The sequence below is a fragment of the Sebastes umbrosus genome, chromosome 18, assembly GCF_015220745.1.
Source record: "Sebastes umbrosus isolate fSebUmb1 chromosome 18, fSebUmb1.pri, whole genome shotgun sequence".
NCBI lineage: Eukaryota > Metazoa > Chordata > Actinopteri > Perciformes > Sebastidae > Sebastes > Sebastes umbrosus.
The window spans coordinates 12,076,773-12,096,249 of NC_051286.1; the positions used below are offsets into that span (position 1 = coordinate 12,076,773).

At 43.3% G+C, this 19,477-nt stretch overlaps 1 protein-coding gene across 11 annotated transcripts in view; it reads left to right on the plus strand.

Annotated features, from left to right (window-relative positions):
* utrn (utrophin) overlaps positions 1-19,477 on the plus strand; it is a 196,271-nt gene that overhangs the window by 125,737 nt on the left and 51,057 nt on the right. For all 11 annotated transcript variants that reach the window (XM_037751076.1, XM_037751078.1, XM_037751075.1 and 8 more), the window contains 7 exons: positions 1,137-1,266; positions 3,884-4,152; positions 5,656-5,802; positions 8,606-8,684; positions 10,077-10,137; positions 17,206-17,267; positions 19,091-19,165. In XM_037751076.1, coding sequence (XP_037607004.1) covers positions 1,137-1,266; positions 3,884-4,152; positions 5,656-5,802; positions 8,606-8,684; positions 10,077-10,137; positions 17,206-17,267; positions 19,091-19,165 — 823 coding nt within the window. The remainder of the gene's footprint in view (positions 1-1,136; positions 1,267-3,883; positions 4,153-5,655; positions 5,803-8,605; positions 8,685-10,076; positions 10,138-17,205; positions 17,268-19,090; positions 19,166-19,477) is intronic.

The window sequence follows — 19,477 nt, forward strand, 5'->3', positions numbered from 1 at the left end:
TCTGACCTGGTGTGTGTGTGTGTGGATGGCTATATATGTGTGTGTATGTGTGGTAATTTGTCCATCGCAGTGTGAGCTGCTGTTTAAGAAGATGAGCAGGATGGGGTATTTCTAGCCGGCTCTGTAATGATAATTCCTGCAGGGTTATAGCTCCCATCAACTCACTTTATTCTGCAGATCACTCAGCTAATTTCACACCGACCTCAAGGAGATGGCCGGTTTGACCCCGTACTCTCGCCTTCAATCGCCGCTCTGTTTACAGAACTCTCACTCCCGCTGACACTCCTAACATCGCTGCTCTCTGGCCCTTACCTCTTGCTTTCCCTCTTAATAAGGGAAGACTGGGCCCGACAGTGATTTGTTATGCAGCGATCACCTAATTAGCCGTCGAGACTTGTTGTTTATCTCGTCCAGAAGTTGAACGTAAACATCTGCTCTTGTTCCGTGGTCGTATGTGAGAGTGCGAGTTAATCATCTCTTCCGTAATATAATGAAAGCCGGAGCTGATTTAAGCAGTTGTGGTTGATTAGTAGGTATTTCTGTGGGGGGGAGCAGCAATCTGGATACAACGCCGTGTTCAGAATACAGCAGGTTCATGTGGAGTTCATTGGCGCTGACAAGATAAGGAGACAAGAGTCAAACAAGCACATACCTGCAGAGGAAACGCATTAATTACCCTTTTTCGCAAATCCACTGTTGAAAATATACTTTGCTTACAAATGCACTTTTTCTCTCATTGAGATGGCTTATTCTGTCTTCAGACATTGCAAAAACTATTTTACAAAGTTAGGGCCGGCTGTGGCTCAGAGGAAGAGCGGGTGTCCTCCAGTCACATGTCGAAGTGTCCTTTAGGCAAGATACTGAATGCCAAATTGCTCCCGAAGGCTGTGCCATCGGTGTGTGAATGAGCATTTAGATTAGATGATGGGCAGGTGGCAACTTGTATGACAGCCTCTGTCATCAGTGTGTGAATGTGTGTGTGAATGGGTGAATGCTGACATGTAGAGTAAAGCCCTTTGAGTGTGCAGAAGACTAGAAAAGTGCTATATAAATGCAAGACCATTTACCAAAGTAACAAAGTCATTTGTTTTTGGTAACACTAACCTTTAACCCGTTACTCTGTGTTTCTCCTGCAGGTACTACGGTCAGAACTGAAGGAACGTGAGCACTTGGTGATCAGTACTTTGGATCAAGCCCGGACGTTTCTCGCTGACCAGCCCATCGAGGGTCCCGGAGAGCCACGCAAGAACCTGCAGCCAAAGACGGGTATGTTTACACTCTCTATAGAAAACATATCTACAGTACATACTCCCCTATATCTGTAGTTCTCAAAGTAGGGTCCGGGGAACCCCAGGGGTCCTTGAGGGAGTTCCAGGGGGTCCCCAGCTAAAAGGGGAATACTTTATTTTCACTATAATTCCATCCATAAGTAACACGATGACAGAGTGTATGATGTATGACACCTTTAAAAGCAAAAAAAACTATCAGATGGGAGACAAAATGGGGACAAAACCTTATCAAATGGGTGTCCACCGTCTAATTTGTGTCAGTTTAGGGGTCCTTGATGTGTAAAAGTTTGGGAACCACTGCCCTATATAATAGACCCTCAGTGGTTTACTCTGTACGGAGCGTTCTGTGTCATCACTGACATCTGTAGTGTTGCACAACTGTAATTTACGCATCTATAAAATGCAGCTAATTGTATTGTGGGACTGATACCAGAAAGCAGTGTTGTAGTCAAGACCACCGAAACCGAGACCAAGTCATGACCAAGACCAGAGTGTATCAGACCGAGACAAGACCAAGACTTCAAGGGGTTGAGACCAAGTCAAGACCAAGACCAGACCAGTGCGAGTCCCACACTGCATGACACACTTGTGATAAAATGTGGCATAAGTAAACCAGAGGCACTCCTCAAATTGATTTGAAAGAAAACACCCCCAGAAGACAAATGAAGATTCCTCTCCAGTCTACACTTTTAGTGCCAAGTAACAATTTAGTGATGTCCCCATAGTTGTGGTCTTGAAATATAATCCTGTGTCCTCTTTGTTTGAGACAGAGACAAGGCCGAGTTAAAATGTGGTCGATCCCGAGACGAGACCGGTTTTGAAACCAAGACTAATTTTGAGTACTACAACACTGCCAGAAAGTAGTGAACAAGCCATGGACACTAGTTTTTTCATTCCACTGTGGGGGAATTTCTAAGGCACTATATAGTGGATACATTTCACACTCGGACACTAAATGAAAATGGCTGAGGGTAAAAATAGTGCTCTATACGTTACGATGTCATGTTCAGTGTCTGACGCCCGTGTAGACTCCACATGGTGTCTGATTATGTACCAAAAAGCACTTAAACATTCACAGCTAGCCCGTCTGCATGTCTCTAAATCAAATGTGAGGACTTATTTGGCCCAGTTTTGAGGTTAAGTGCTCTAGAAACACCATTCACTAAAGTCTGGTGGTAATACCAATGTCTCGCAGAGCACACCCGAGAATGAAATATGCACCGACTCATTCAGCATTCCCTCTCCGTCTCCGTCGGATGCGGCCCGGGAAGTCTTAGTTAAGTCAGCACATTTCCCTTCAAACTAAAACTCCGCTGTGTAAATAATTAAACCATCCCAGGGGGCTGTGTAGGGGTGTGGCGAGACTTCAGAGCGCATTCCGATAGGCTTGTTGTCTGTGATCTTTGATACGGATATCAAAGCGTCGCCTCATTGTATAAATAGATAAAAAGCTGATCTAAGATGAGAGGCTTTGCTTGTTCTTTAATCAGTAGAGATGGGATTTCTTATAGTGACACTGTAGCAAAGTCTTAACGACTTCAATTGTCTTACATTCTCTCTCTCGGTAATTTAGTTTTGTGTACGCCACTCAATTTTTGGTTTTGTTTGTACCCCACATTCTTCATTACGAAAGACAGACAGCATCACGTTGTGTGTATCTGCATGAGGCGCCACCTGCAGTACGTCTCACAGATGTCTGCCTTGTGTGTGTGTGTGTGTGCATGTGAGGGAGGGAGAGAGGTGCAACAGGTGAAGACGGTAATCCTGTCACTACCCTGGAGAGGAAACCTTAGAACTCATAAAAGCTGCTCATCTTTCTTTGTAGTTAAAGTCAGTATTTGGGGAGCAGTTTCCTCTTCTGCCCACTCCTTTTTTTCTTCTCTGTCTGCATCCTCTGATATGTCACAATTATTTCATCCTGTGTGTCTCTCGCCCCTTTTTTTTCTCTCTCTCTTTTGGTCACTTTCATCATGCCTCGGCTGCCTTTACTCCCACCCTCACTGTAATAGAGATCCTTTTTTATGTTTTTATTACCTTCTGCTTTTCTCTTCTCCTTCCTCATCTTGAGCTTTACTTATTTTTCCCAAGCTGAAATCAAACAAAAAGGCATAGGAGTAATGGAAAATAATGTGCAGGAAGAGGGAAAATGCCCGAGAAAGGCTTATTCAGTACCTTAAGATATATATTTTTTTAAATGACAGAGCTCCGTATGTTAGGACCCCCCCATGTTATGAAAATCGACTGGTGAAAAATGACTCTCTAGTTGAGTAAGAGAATCTGACATGAAATTATATGGAGAATGTTTCTCTCTCTTCTTTGAATTGTAGCTAGCATATAAAAGTACATAAATGTTGAAATTTATATCAGTGTATTGAAGAAGTTCAGGTTTCTGAAATAATAAGAGCCATTTGCAAGGATTTGAATATGTCGCATTTTTGGTGCAGGACAATTTTATTAAGGGTTGTGGAAAATATCCCTGCGGATACCATGTAGTGGTACGGAAACTAAGTATATATTAAAGAGTAATAAAAGGCATGAAAACGGTCTTTGCCTTACTTGGCTCTTATCCTGTCTTTTCTCTCCACTTCCTCCAGACCTCACCCCAGAGGAGAAAGCCCGAGGGTTGGCACGGGCCATCCGCAAGCAGACAGGCGAGGTGAGGGAGCGATGGGAGCGTCTGAAGGGACACATGGGCGGCTGGCAGAGTCAGGTGGAGCGAGCATTGGAGCGACTCCAGGAGCTGCAGAGCTCCATGGACCAGCTCGACCTGCGGCTGACTCGGGCGGAGGAGTCCAAAGTTACCTGGCAGCCTGTGGGGGATCTGCTGATCGACTCTCTGCAGGACCACATCGACAAGACCATGGTGAGTCAGACAGAGATACAGCACTGCTGTTGTGTGCACTTTCGCCAAAGCACCATCATTATCAAGACATCAAGTCAGGAGTTAGACACCCCACCCCTCTGTACATCATTACAGCATGCAGCACTGAAACAACTTATATACAACTTTCCTTTAACTTCTACAAGACCAACTGATTTAACTGTAAAGTTGGTGCTTACAATTGTGATTCTTTTCAGTAGAAGTATTAGCTGAAACTGCACATCCATGAAATAAGTGTCTGCAATAATTCCAGTGAGACATGGCTGTGAATTCTCACACAACTTCCGCCTCTCTCTTTTTCTCTTCGGAACAAAATGACACTTGATTTGATGATGTACCTCGGTTTGATGAGTCTGTCCTGTTTGTTTGCAAATGCCACTCATCAAATGTGAGGGTGTCTTTTTCCCAAGGAGACCCGGCCAAGAAATCATCAACACATTCAGTTTACAGGCAGAAAAATGACTTACTAATAAACAATAAATGAATGTTTAGAGGACGGAGGAGAAAAAGAGGTCGGAGGAGGCACCGAAAATCATCAAATTTAATAGTTCACAGGTTGCATGAGCAATGGCAAGTCCTTCACTGTTGCATTCATTTGGCCGTCTGTTACACCGCCTCACATCTTAATGATTGCCTCCCAGTGGTACGGACAGTCTGGCCAGTTATATCTCTTAATATCCATGTCATGTAGGCATCCTTCCACTTTGAATAAAACTATTAATCTATTTATAAATGAAGATAGATCAGAACAGTGGAAACAGTCTTCTCCAGTTTTGGTGGCATCTAGTGGTGTGGTTGCAGATTGCAACCAACTGAGCATCCCTCCGCTCACTCCTCCCTTTAAAAGACTGTGGTAACATGAGTTGTAGAGTGCAAAACCGTGGTAACGGCCTCGCTCAGAGGCCATCCTTACCATGATAACACTAATATAGGAGTGACAGAAGTCAGACGTCGGCCGACGGTACCACGGTTTTGCACTCTGGCCTTCAGGTAATGTAAAAACAAGAAAGGTTCTCTCCAGAGCCAGAGTTTGGTTTGTCTGTTCTGGGCTACTGTAGAAACATGGCGGACTCTGTGAAGAGGAGCCGCTCCCTATGTAGATATGAAGGGCTCATTCTAAGCTAACAAAAACACAACGATTCTTAGTTTCAGGTGATTATATACTTATGAAAACATAGTTATGAATATTATATTACATTTCTGCTAATATATCCCCTGAAATCCTACAACACTGGTCCTTTAAATGGATATTATAGCACAGCAAAACTCAATTTAAAACATGATTTATCTCCAATTAGACATCATGAGGTCAACACAGTAAACAAGAAAAAGTTAAACAGCAATTAGGGTGAGACAGAAGATAACCGATATTGTGTGCATGAGGAAAGTTATTGTTTATGAAAGCAGGAACATCATGATTAAATTAATTAGTTTATAATTACAGTATAATACAGTTACAATATCAATTTTTCACTTTGTGTTCAGACCTTCAGAGAGGAGATCGCCCCGTTACGTCAGGATGTAAGAAACGTTAATGAGCTTTCTGCAGAGCTGACACCGTTGGACATCCAGCTGTCCTCCACCGCCTCCAGACAACTGGACCAGCTCAACATGAGATGGAAACTACTACAGGTACTTTAAATCCTCTTGAGTCATCTGCACTTGTTAGAACAGACCACATACCTCTTTCTTGCTTTCTCCTGGGTTCCCTGCCACTTTTCTTCCGACAGCATTTTGTCCACGCTTGCCTGAATGAATGCTGGTATCAATATATCTTTATCCTCTTTCTTGCTGTTTCTTTATTCTCCTTCTGCCTACTTGTGTGTTTTTATCTCTTTGTCTCGCTCTCGCTCAGTTTCTCTCGCCGTGCTCATGCTGATTTCACTTTGTGTCAGCCAAACACACAGGGGACTGAGAGTTGTCCCTCTACCTGTGTACCTGTTTTATTCGAACGCAGCTCCTGCGCTCACTGCGACACTTTGTCACGGCACATCAATGGACACTATTCTCACAGAACACCAGTCACATTCTTGGCTCTCTACGCACCCGAGTGTCTCGGCTTGATCCGCTGGGGGACTTGCCGAGTGTTTTCTCAGAGTGGAGCATGTCTCAGCCCTAGAGGGAAAGTCGTGGAGGAGTCTCTTTACAAGTCATCAGAAGGAAGAGAGAAGAGAAGCGATGCTGGTTGTGAATTAGGGATTGAAATCCTCCGTTAAGTTTGTACGAGTTTACAATTCAAATCAGCGAGCGTGCGAGTTGTCGGTTCTTTCAGACACGTTCTCCTTATCAAGCAAGGTCGATTGTCCCGTTTGTTTACGCCGTGTCCTCATCAGGCCTAATTCAAACATTAGCTCTGTTTTTCTTTCAGTGATTGACAAGTTATCTCATCTTCTCTATATCTACAGTACATATTTGGATCGTGACAGAGATAGTTGCAGAGAAAGGTGATGGCAAAGTGTTTTTCTCCTTAACGACTTAATGCCTTTGAGATCCTTGACCAAGCTGGCTGTGGTGCTCAGTGGTAGGAGGACTGAATGCAGGTCACAACGCCCAGCTGTGATGGCATCAATTTGAAGGACAACAGGCAGCCACAGAAAGACCCCGATTTCAAAGACACTGCCATGGAAACTTTTGCAGACGTGTCGTTAACGGCAATGCGGCCTTGTTGCTGAAGATAAATGAGTTTGGTCAGAAAAAAGCAGGAAAGGCAGTCATATGTTGAGGAAAAAATGAAAATCTTGGAAGGAAAACTAAAGTCATCCCTTTTATAAGCTGCCGCAGAGAGAAACTGGGCAGCTGGGCTAATTTGTAGCCTTGTGATATTTCTCATGTACTGTACTAATAGTCTCTCTGCCTTGGAGAATGACCATAACTCAAATACTGAGACAGGGGAGGGCAGAGTTTCAGTGGACTGCACACTTCTCTCTGTTGTCCGCTCTTTTCATTTCTTTCAGTCCGCAGGAAGGCGACAGCTTCACTAATAAGCCGGGGCTGACTGTGTAGTTTGATGATGGGGTGTTCATATGCAGACAGCTCCCGTCTTCCTCTCGGTGGGACAGTTGCCATAATAGCCATTAGTGGCCAGAAAGAAACTGAGCTATTGGCCTTTCAGTGACTATTTCCAGGATCCCTGTGTGGACAGCTGTGATCTGGCTGCCACAGCGCCTGAGGTGTGTGTGTGTGTGTGTCTCAATATTGCAGACTGCCAATACTGCCCTGCTAGTCAGCCTCATGGAGCAAAGCAACCCCAGAGCCGCGTAGGGCACAGGTGCACCACCTGAGAGGTCAATATGCAGCTTTCACAGGGGTACAGGAGTGAATGTGTGGATGTGCACTGAGTTGATATAGCATTATTGGTAAGCAGGCTATTTGTTTTAGAAATATAGTTATGTAATAATAAAGGAAATATGGGGTGTATAAGGAAAAAGGAAATCTACGGAACCTTTGCACAGGATGCTTTAGACTCTTGAGACATCACATGATTCTGATATCATTCAGGTTTCTGATCTGTGTACCATGCCAGCATGTTTTTGACTGAAGTTTACTGCATGACCAGAAAGAATGTGTTAAATTAGCGATCATAGACTTACATCGATTACAAACAGGTGAAACATCAGTAAAAAAGCTGTGTGACTTTGCCTTGGAATAATACAGTCTGTGTAACGTTTGAAACTGTACAAGACTGTGTGTGCCATTGATCAACATTACATTATTAACATTGCAGGGTATCTACACTGCACCCATAGCCCTTTTCCGGTCTATTGGACATATAGAGAAAGTGTAACAACCAGGATAAGTGTGCATGTAATCACACTCTGTGTTACGTGCAGTGGGTATCCAGGAGATTGGAGCAAATTCTCCTCAGTTCAGTTAGTTCAAAGTGATTTTCAACTGTGCTACTGTATATCATTTCTATACAATGCTATTCATATCAGTGAACCGCTATACACAGAAACATAGAATATAAATTAATTCTATTCTCCAGTGGTTCCCAAAGTGAGGCCGAGGGGGTCCGCAGCAAGAAGTAGAACAATTTATATTCACTATAACTCCGTCCATATGAAACATGATGGCAGAATGTATGACTATTTCGGTCATGGGTGTCATACACTTTCTGTAATAACACATACTGTATAAAAGTGAAAATCCTATCCATGGTCCAATTTGTGTCAATTTAGGGGTCCTTGACGTGAAAAAGCTTGGGAACCACTGGTGTACTCATTCAAAATATGATACAGTAAATATTCATACTTAAAGTTTTGTGAGCTTGGGGTTTTGCAGCAACTCCACGGCCAACTTAATTGTACTGAAATTGAATTCATCCCAACCATGACTCCAACTGCAGCCGCTGTAAAGCTCTATTTCTTTCTCTGAGTACAACGTTCAAGCCTACAACTGACTGTCTTCTCTCCCTGTCTGTGTGGTCATCGTGCAGGTGGCGGTGGAGGACAGACTGAAGCTGCTTCAGGAAGCCCACCGAGACTTCGGCCCCTCCTCCCAACATTTCCTCTCCAGTAAGTACGGAGCCAATTACCTCTCTTATGTAATTAGAAACATTCGGGAGGATTTGGTTTGTTTCCACTCAGTTGCACTGTTTCACATCCCCCCTAATTTTTTTTCATGTCCCATCTTCTAATCTTCGGCCATACGCTTCACAGTCATGCATGCTCGGGGGACATGTGGGTGCATGCGCATACTCACACACAAACACAGTTTGCAGACGAGGCACTTCACTCTTGAATAATGCAGGGCTTAATTACAGCTCTCCACTGACTCCCTTCCTCTTTCTCCCTCTTTAGAGTGGTCATTAGCAGAGAGAGAGGAACAGAGAGAGGTAGAGGCAGAGCTATAGAGAGAAAAGATAAATGCACGAGTGTGAACATTAAACAAAGCAGCCAGACTCTCCCTCCCTGTGTCTCTCTCTCTCTCTCTAATGTCATTTTCTATAATCATACGGCCATTAGTGTTCTTCTGCTCCACCTGATTTGCTTTACTGGCGGTCAGACACAGAGACAAAATGGACGGCGTGTGATTCAGAGCAGGTGGTAAGCTCGGCCCGCCGTGCCGTGTCACCGATAGACATGAATTTACCAAGTAAGCCCTGCTGAAAGCTCAGCAACCGCACCAGACAAAACAGCACTCCGTCTCTCCTTTCATCTTCCTGGCACTATGACACTATCTACTCTATCACACATTCGCTCTCATTACACTAGTAGCTTAATATTCCCCCAGGGATCAATAAAGTACCGCGTCCTTATCTCGCTCTATCCATCTCGTATATCTCCCAATCTCACTTAATCTCTTTCTCTTACTGTCTTTTCATCTCCCTATCTCAGCGTAGAGCTGTGTCAAGGAGGAGGGAAAGTGGGAGGGCGATAAATCAAGCAACATTTCTGCTCCGTATTGCTCTTGAGAGCTTCTCGAGTCTTATATCGGGCTCGTTTTAACAATGTATCAGCTTGTCATGTTTAAGACGTCCTTTGTCAGTCAGGATTTATTGTCTTCTATCGTATCCGCAAAGTTTAACATAAACCTGGACTCCTTTTCCTAAACAGTTTTTTAAATGTATTTTTCCCTTCATGCCCTATTGTCTCCCTCCTCCCTCTTTCTGCCCAGAAAGCAATACCCATTTACTTTTTTTTCTCTCAATTTCATGCACAGTAAGAGTCTTTTTTTTACATAGATGTTATTATGGAAGTGTTAGATGTGAGAATTACATTCAAGTCAAGCCCCAGACACTAAATGGATTACTGTACTGCATGGTGAAATTCTGCAATGTTTATTAAGATGGTGTTTCGATTTTGACTGCTTGACTTTTTGTCTTCCACTCCATCTCTCCTATTTCTTTATCTTTGTCTCTCTCTCTCTCTCTCTCTCTCTCTCTCTCTCTCTCTCTCTCTCTGCAGCGTCTGTACAGCTCCCCTGGCAACGTGCCGTTTCTCAGAATAAGGTTCCATATTACATCAAGTAAGTGGCGAGAAAAACGTTTCGATAGCCATCTTTGTTCCTGTCAAAATTATATGCATTTGTGCGTGTGTGACAATGATTATCCTACACTGGTTGGCATTTAAGGCAAAGCAGTCAGAATATTTTTCCTGTATGAATAATGTCCAGTCTGTTTTATGTTTGAACCTTTAACACAATGACAAGTTTTGAAATGAGTGGAAAAATCAAGGCTAAAGTCATGTAGTTTGAATTTGGAATAACACAATGCATTGTCTATTTGTCGTCACAGGGTGCATGTCCGTGAGTTGTGAGCACTTGAATTGAATTTTCTTGTCTCAGATTGTTTTATTTGACTCATTTTTAGAGGTCAAACTAAAAGTTTTTTTATATTTATGAAAGCAAAGGTTAGAGAAAAGTCTGACAAATGAACAAAGGAGTTTTTGGTGGCAGAGTTTAGTCTTTTTGTAGGCCCCTAAGGTTTAATTTTGTGACCACTGTTGGGGTCTTGATCCCCTGGTTGGGAGCCGCTGTGCTAGAATTGAGATTCAAGCTATTATAGAACTGTAGATTGTGTTTTAAAATGTTTGTATAAATGCAGGTTAATTCAATCCGACCAAGACAAAATATACTGAATAGTATGGTCATATGATGTTTAACTTAAACTGGCATCTTTGGAAGGTAAATGGATGCGTATGTAGATGTCCAACTGGGTCTACCTTGAGGAGCTTTATCTTCCTCGCGTTACCCAAATGTGGGCAGTATGGTGCAGATGGAGTTGATTTTTTTTATCAGATGTAGAGCATGTTGTCCGCTAATCGGAAGATCGACTATTCGATCCCCGACTCCTCCCGTACGCATTGTGTTCATGGGCAAGATACCGAACCCCAAATTGCTCCCGAAGGCCGTGCCATCGGTGTGTGAATGAGCATTTAGATTAGATCCTGATGGGGCAGGTTTGCACCTTGCATGGCAGCCTCTGCCGTCAGTGTGTGTGTGTGTGTGAGTGTGTGAATGCTGACATGTTGTGTAAAGCGCTTTGAGTGGTCGGAAGACTAGAAAGGCGTTTTATAATTGCAGTCCATTAACAATTTTATTTATCCATTGGCTCAAACATTTTTCTGCAGGATTTTTAATTCTTTTCAAACCTTTCACAATAAAGCTCTGACCTCTAGCTGGTCAGTTAGCTATTGTTCCATCACTCATCTATTCTTTGCACGTACATCATTCATTTTACTCCCAATTAAGAGCTTCTTTCTACCCATTTGCTCCTGTGTGTATATTAAAATTCAAGCCGTTTCACCTGCACATTTCTCATTCAGTCCAACATTAGCACTTCCTTTTGAATAGATAATACCTGGCTGAATCCCAGGGCAGCTTCCCACACTGTTCTTTTAGTGACTATAACAACCTTAGCTTGACGTCTTGCTTCCCATTCTAATTTTTTTCCAAATTAGGCCAAACAGCAGGTTTCTATTAAAACAGGCAGAGAGAGTGTTGGTGGCAAACTAGACAACTTCTCTACTGTTCAGGGAATGTCAGGACTCAAAGTTTGAAGGACCTCATTATCCAGAAATCATGTAACTGTATGCCAATGAACTGCTGACTAACCAAACCTGAATCCACCCTTATTTTAGAAATATCTTTGTGTAGCAGTTTCAGTTATGACTTGTCAGTTTTGCTTTGTTTCTCTCTCTCTCTCTCTCTCTCTCTCCCTCTCTCTCTCTCTCTCTCTCTCTCTCTCTCTCTCTCTCTCTCTCTCTCTCTCTCTCGTTTCTGTTGGGACACTGTAAGTCTTACTTTGGGATTCAAGATGATAAAACTGGTTTAACTTTTATGGCTGCCCCCTTAATTCGCCCTGAGTCGAAATGTCACAGTCTCAGATAGACATTTTTTAAAAATGCCCCTTGTGCCATTGTCCACAGAACAACCCACAATAAAAGCTCCAGCCACAAAGATTTATAGGTCTAGACTTATAAATCCCAGTGATAGGTTAAATGTCTCACAAAAAGTTTTGATTCAACATTTTCCAAAGCAGTCATATTTACGTTTAGTGCGGTCAAAACTTAAACTTGTAAAGACTTTAAACCTGCTTGAGATTGGTAACGTTATATTAGCAGTTTCTGTACAGTTGGGGCTTGTTGAAGACTCTTACTTGATGGTGAATTTAAAGACCCAGACAAACCAAACCGACATCAAAGAACTAGAGGCGATGAAGGCCAACTGTTGCGTCAAGTCGCCTTTGTCTTGGCCGACAAGTTGCAACTGAACACACTGGAAAGACGACAGCCGACAGCCAGTTTGCATGTACATTCAGCGCCTGCGTGAGAGGAAATAACTCTCCACACCAGCAGGTCGCGATAGTCTGTATTCAACATTCAAAACGTGAAAACCGGAAGACCGAGGACAAGCCGTTGTTATGATACGTACATGAAACAAAGCGCCATTTTCACACCACTCTCACTCACCACTTAGCTTCATTCCAAATGGCCATGTCGTTGTGAAAATATCCGTGTATTGGAATGATCAGATGAGGTGAAGATAAAAAATGAGAAGAGCGTTCTGTGTGTGTCCTCTTGACTTTACTCGTTGGCTTGCTTTCCTCACTTCCGTTTCTCTTCTCGTGCACTGATTTGCTTAAGCTGCAAATCAGAGCAGTGATTTCTCTCACCGATTAGACATGCTGAATTGTCCGAAAAGCCTCCGACACGGGCAGACTAGAGTCGATGGTGCGGGACACACCGCAAAAACTAGGGCGACAGACACTCACCGATGGCCCCAAACTGTCCTGTGCTTGGTGTGTCTGGGCCTTAAGTGTTTCTGGAAAGCTGGTGTCCCATTCAAACATCCATCATAAAACCAGCAATTTAAAACACTTGATTCAGTTTATTGAATCATATTGAAGAGTCACTTTGGGAGGAGGTCAAAATAAACTTTTTTTCAGACGGATGATAAAGACAAAGACAGAAGTGGAGAATGAAAGGATTTAGACAACGAGAGAGGGGGAGGGACACCTGCAGCTCGGCACTAGAGGGGGATCAGATGAAAGCCAGAGACAGGCAGCGACTCAGAGGACAGACTTATAACTTTAGAGTCAACAACAGCCTGTGATCACAGATGTGCCCAGCCAATGAACCTGCATCCGCCCACTCGCACAAACAAAACACATGTGCACAAGGGCATTCGCACAAAACAATACACACAAATAGAGATTACCATCCTCTCGCTGGCGAGGAAACGCTTACACACACACCCAAAGATGCATATGAACTCCAACTGGAACCAAGCTAATCAAACACACACACACACCATTGTGAGCACACACCATATGTTCCCAAGTTTTTCTTCCCCATGGCAGCTTTCAGAAACGGGAAGAAAAGGATCAATCCTCCCTCAACTTTTACCTCAGTGTGTGGCTTTTCTTTCATGTTAAAAAGAATCTGCGCTGTACGCTGCCCTCACTGATCCTCCCTCACACATAAATATACATGCAGACTGCTGCACACTTGTGCTAAATCCACTTAATTTGCGGCTTGAAAACTGAACTCTAAATCCATCTCCAGGACTAATCACAGGTCGCTTTCAGTGCCGTGACATCCTTGGGACACCCGCATCCGTCTTTGACACATTCATTTCCCCAAACCCCTCGTCGTCTGCTCTTCCATCTCCTCTCACACTCCGCCTCTTTTCTTCGGGCTGACAAAGGGCCCCTGATTAAAACCGCGCCTTGTCCACCCCCTGTAGTGATGAGTTCGGGCGACATATTGGGGGAAAATCAAATGGCTTCAAAAGTTCTGTGTCTGCCATCTCATGCTGGCAACCTCACACGCCGTCCCATTTCACCCATTCTGGCACTTCTCGGGAGGGCTCACATGCCTTGTAGCCTTTTTGAGGGGAAATACAGCGAGACTGCATCTCTGCAAAGATTAGAGAAAGTCTCCTCTTCTCTCAGGCTCTTCTGGATGTGCTGTCTGTCCGTGTTTTTTGTCGGGAAACATTTGGTGTTGTTGGTTGGACCGAACAGAACAGACGGCCTTTATTCACTTGAGTGCACTTTATGCATCTCTTTGTTATGTGGGAGAAATTCAGTTTTAAGAAGAATCCAAAGCAGTGTGAACTCTATTTCAAAAGCAGAATACTGATAAGTTTGGGAGGGAAGGGGTTCATTTTTTAAGAGCAAAAAAAGAGGCAGAGGAGGAGACGTGAGAGGCAGAGAGAGACAGAAGATGTCAGGTGGTGAATGCAGACTCTTCTCACCTGTCACAGACACTTCGTGATGAAGTCTGGCAGGTTGCTGTCACCGAAAAAAAAAAATCATCCTCTGGCTCACTCAGATATTTGACTAATTCTGTCTCTTTGGATATCCAGATAGTAAACAATCATTCATCTGCACACTCATGACTATTCATGGCGCTCTCTCAGTGCGTGATGTTTGACGGGCACCGTCCACCCCTCTTGTACCATGGGGCATTGACATTTTCTGATATTTTACTGTCCTTTTACTGGAAAATGTACTTATGGTTAACTATGGAGCAGCAGAGAAGAAGTGAGTAATTAGCAAAACTTCTTTAACCTTCCGCTGAACTCTAGCAGCCGTAAATGGCAACGCTACACACCGAAAACGTCAAAGGAAATAGCAATTATTTTTGATAAGCTTAATTGTCATTGTGGTGATCTGTTGGTCTGAGAGGGTCAGACCTACAGCTTCCTACTTTGCTCGCTTGTGAGAGAGAAATCTCATAAAAACATCTTGTAAAAAGGTTATTTTATTTCCTCCCTCACAGTACCCTAGTGGAGACATAAATTCTATCCTTCCTCCGCCTGCTGCAGTGTCCCCTTCTGCGACCTCATTTGATTTGTTGATGCTTACACTGAGATGTCATTAAATGGCGTTTATGAAGTAAAATGTCACATGCAGTACACAAGTCCCAAGTTTCTTCCCCTCGCTCTCACTGTCAGCCACCTCCTGAAAAATCAGGCAAACCACCGTTTGTGATTACAGGACACTTTACTGCCATGTGTCCATTCTCGTTCGCAGTGTAAAAGTCCAAATTTCCACCGATCAGCAATCCAAAAATTATTCAAGTTCCAATCATATAATACAGAGAAAAGCAGTTGTCAATTATTTTCTGTTGCTCGACTGATCAAATAATTGTTCAGTTCATTTAGGCTGGTATGAAAGCCGTCTGTTGCGGATTAAACAACTAGACCGAGACCGCTTGAAGATGTGGGTCTCAGTCCATTTCCAAGCGATCTCTGGTGCGTTTCATTTGTGGTGTGAAAGCAAAACGGTCTGTCTGTGATCTGTTCATTTGTAAAGAGCCAGTGTTAACACAAACCAAATTACTGTTGTGAGAGAAAGCAAGCTTAGACTGGGAAGACATCACACTGGGTTGCGGTTCGCCGAGGATGTACTGCTGTTATCTCCGAGAAGCTTTCAAATATCTGCCAGAAAATCTCTTGTTTTCGTCCCCCGCTCTTTAATATTCTCCGACGCCTCTCCTCTCGCCTGTGAATGTCTCCTGCTGTGTTATCTAACCTGTAGCAGCTTTGTAGTGAATGTGTCAACAGTTTGCTATTTTTTTTTTCTTCCTGCAGGACAACAAAAAGATTGCTTAGGCATTACAAAGGGAATGCATTGAAGGGAAAGCGTTGAGTACAGTTGAACCTGACAACTCAGTTGTCCTCATTATGGCATTCATGAGTTGTGGATATAAGCACAAGCTTTCTCATCTTTTTGTTGATGGAAATGTGTGCATGTGCGTGTACATAAATGGAATACAGATTTGTTGTGTGTACTGTAGTGAGTTGATTGCTCTATAACGTCTCTGATGTACCCTTCTACACTTCAGTGTTTTCTGGCGGTATCTGTCGGCCAGTTGTGGCCCGGATATCCAGCATTCTTCCTCCTTGTTGTGTGCAGCAAATATCAGCAAATCCCCTGACTTGGATTCGTTGAAGCCCTTTTTTCATTCAGGCAAGCTCTTTGTAAAGTAAAACATGAGCCTGTCCTCAGCACCGGCAGGCCCAGGCATTAGAGATGCCTGCGCAGGTGTGAGTGGGGTCACCAGTCTGTACGGCCACTGAATAGTGATGAACGTCTGCGAACGAGAGAGGGCTCCTGTCGTCCACTTCACTTCCTGCTGCCTGTCAGCAGCGAGCGAGCCATCGCAGACACCACGGGGGAGCCTCCCGCATTCAGAAACAGACTTTTATTTCCGTCTTCCAGAAATCTTTTCAAACATTCCACCCAGATCTGAGTGCGGCCTCTGACAGCCAGATGCCTTCTTGAAATTTACACACACGCACAGTCACATCACGGCCAGCGGAGCTCAAATAGATGCACTGATTGGCAGTCGCAGCTTGAGGAAAGTCAGAGTCTTTGCTGTCCTGTGTGTGTGTGTGTGTGTGTGTGTGTGTGAAGGCAACCGTGTTTGATCAGATGTAGCGCGGTCTTCTTTCATTTATTTTTATAGCGTTGGTTTTTCAGTAGATTTTGGTTTGTTCGTGTTGTTTTGTATTTGTGAGGCTTCTGTTTGAAGCAGAAATGTAAACAGGGAGTTGAGACTAGGTCCCCTTATATTTATGTCCCTTGGTGTTTGAAAAGAAAGATGCAGTGGTGATGAGAGGGATTCACAGTACGTGTCTGTGTACGTGTCTGTGTACGTGTCTGTGTGTGTGTGTGTGTGTGTGTGTGTGTGTGTCTGTGTGTGTGTGTGTGTTTTCTTACTCTTTTATTCAGACGGCTTTTGGGATTTTGTGTGTGATTTATGTTTTGTGGATTTGTGGAGGAATCTATAGCCTCTGTCCCCAATTTGCTCGCAATAACAAAAAGAGTTGGCAATAAAGCCGTCGACAATGTCGGCATTCATCAAGTGATGATAATAATGATGGTAGTTTGTGTGCAATTCCATGTGTGTGTTTTTGTATACCTTAGCTTTCGAAGTAGTTTTGTCTGTCATTTATTTCTTTTGTGATAAGCCTACAAAGTGTTTTTTTGACGTCAGTGGCTCCTGTTCTGTTTGTGTGTCTGCTTATGCAATTTTTGTGTTTCTCAGTCTAATGGTTCTCGTCTGTTGTTGTGGTTTTCAGTCACCAGACACAGACAACCTGCTGGGACCATCCAAAGATGACAGAACTATACCAGTCACTAGGTAAGGAACACACAATCACTCAGTGTCTTCAGGTCCTGGTATAATCTTTACCCCAAAATCTTATTAAAAAATCAGTTTATCTAATTACAAAAACATATTTACCTCTATTGATATCAGGATATTTGGTTTTATTTGGCCATGTTTTATGATATTGGACATAATGAATATGTTTATATGCACCAAATATTCTGTTTTTTGCCCTCATTTTGAAAAAGACAATATTCCTACTAAGCTGTTTACATGGCTAATGAAAATGAATATTCCTCTAATATCCCCGTTTACATGCAGCCGTGCATACTCTGATTAAAGTAAAACATCCCCATGGCGTATGTCATGCTGACCTACAAACAACCCATTTAGCTAAACCAGTCAGCTGGCTACCTCGTTGTCTTTTTCCCTACCATCATCATCATCATCTGGTCCATTTGAGGAGCTCAAGGCATCCTCATCACCGGGGCCGGTGAATCCCAGGTCGACGCCATTCTCGCTTGTGTTTGACAGGGGTTAAAGCCCTAACATGGCGTTTATCACGTCAAAATATAGAAAAGGGGAACAGCAGGAGCTGCTTGTGCCATTTTGCTTCTTTGCATCAAAATGTGTTTTTTTTTTTTCAAAATTTTCCACCAGTGGTGGATTTGTTAGACCATGCAAACACAGCCTCCCTCTTTCATTACTTCAACCACCTTCTTGAAAAGGTCGGCGGATATTTGCACGTATCCAAAAACCTGTGGATATAAGTCTTTCATAATGTTTAAAAGTAGGTGTGTTTCTCCTTGTCTTCTTTTGGGCATGCATTTCTGCAAACTGTCGGCTACTGGGTTTGTGTACAACACACAGAGCTTTCCGTAAACAGGCAAGTGTGTCGCAAACTGCCGTAAAAAAAACAATTGAGACGCATATTCCGAATGCTGTATACATGTCCAAAGAAGGCTCCTAAGACCTGAATAATATCGGCATATCCCACAAGTCTTAATTGGAAAATGCTCCATTTGGAATAAGGCCTAATTCAGAATATCCAAACAGAATATGCTGTTTACATGTCCCGTATCAAATTCAGGATAGTGTCATATTCTGAATAATAGTGGAATATTAGTGTGCATGTAAACAAAATCGCTGCCTCTGAGATTTCCTCCACTCCAAAACAATGGAGGTGAATTTCATTTGTGGTGCTCCAAGTATTAAAAAATGTCATTTAAAAAATTCAACAGCAAGTTTCTGTCTATGTTCCTGCCGCTCTGGATGATCCACCAAATTCACTGTGAACTGTTTAATAGCATTTCTTCTGTAAAAAGTTCCAATTAAAAGTTGTGTTCTCGGTTTTCTTGTTAGGGATCAACACAATCTTGTAGTCCCATGTCCCTCTTGTCTAGTTAGTTTACTCTTTAGATTTAACTTGATGAAAATTGCACCTTGATCTTTCCGCTCTCTCTCTCTCTCTCCTGCTCCCTGTTAATATCCATATGCATGTGTCCGTCCCAGCGGGGAGGCTAGTATGACCGCTCTTTAATGAGCAGCCAGATAAGTAATAAGCTGTGAAACTTTGGGAGCGTTCGCTGTAGGTCAGCAGCTCAACAAATAGCACCGGCCCCCACTGAGACAGAACTCACTAACCTAATTACACCGGCCACATTAGCCACCCCTCCCTCTCGGTTCATCTCCATGGACAATAACTAACAAAAAGTCGTCTTTCATTGAAGACAGAGGCCCTGCTTATGTTGCCCAGAAGGCAGATTTCTGTTGCTCTTTTGTTTTCTGATTTTCTGCCTCCGTTTTCTTTTTGTCCGTCTCGCCTTTCATCTCTCCGTCTCTATCCCTGTCTGCAGCGGACTTGAACAACGTCAGATTCTCAGCATACCGAACAGCCATGAAGATCCGCAGACTACAGAAAGCACTGTGCTGTAAGTAAGACGCACGCACACGCTCGCACACACCTTACCGCTTACAGTCGTGGTCTGCTTCTTTTGAAGTCTGGGTGCAACGAGGGGATGCAGTGATGATTCGAAGCTTTGCCAGATGCTGTGCGCAGGAGCCAAGGATATTTTGGCTTTAAAATTACACACCATGTGTCTGTGTGTGTGTGTGTGTGTTTGACCATGCACAGTCATAGCTGGTGACTGTGTTAAGCCTGTTGAGCATAGCCTCATTTGGTGTGCACAGGTGGGATTTTTTTAGGCTGTGCTTTTTTTTCCTCAACGTGAGAGCTGCTGTTT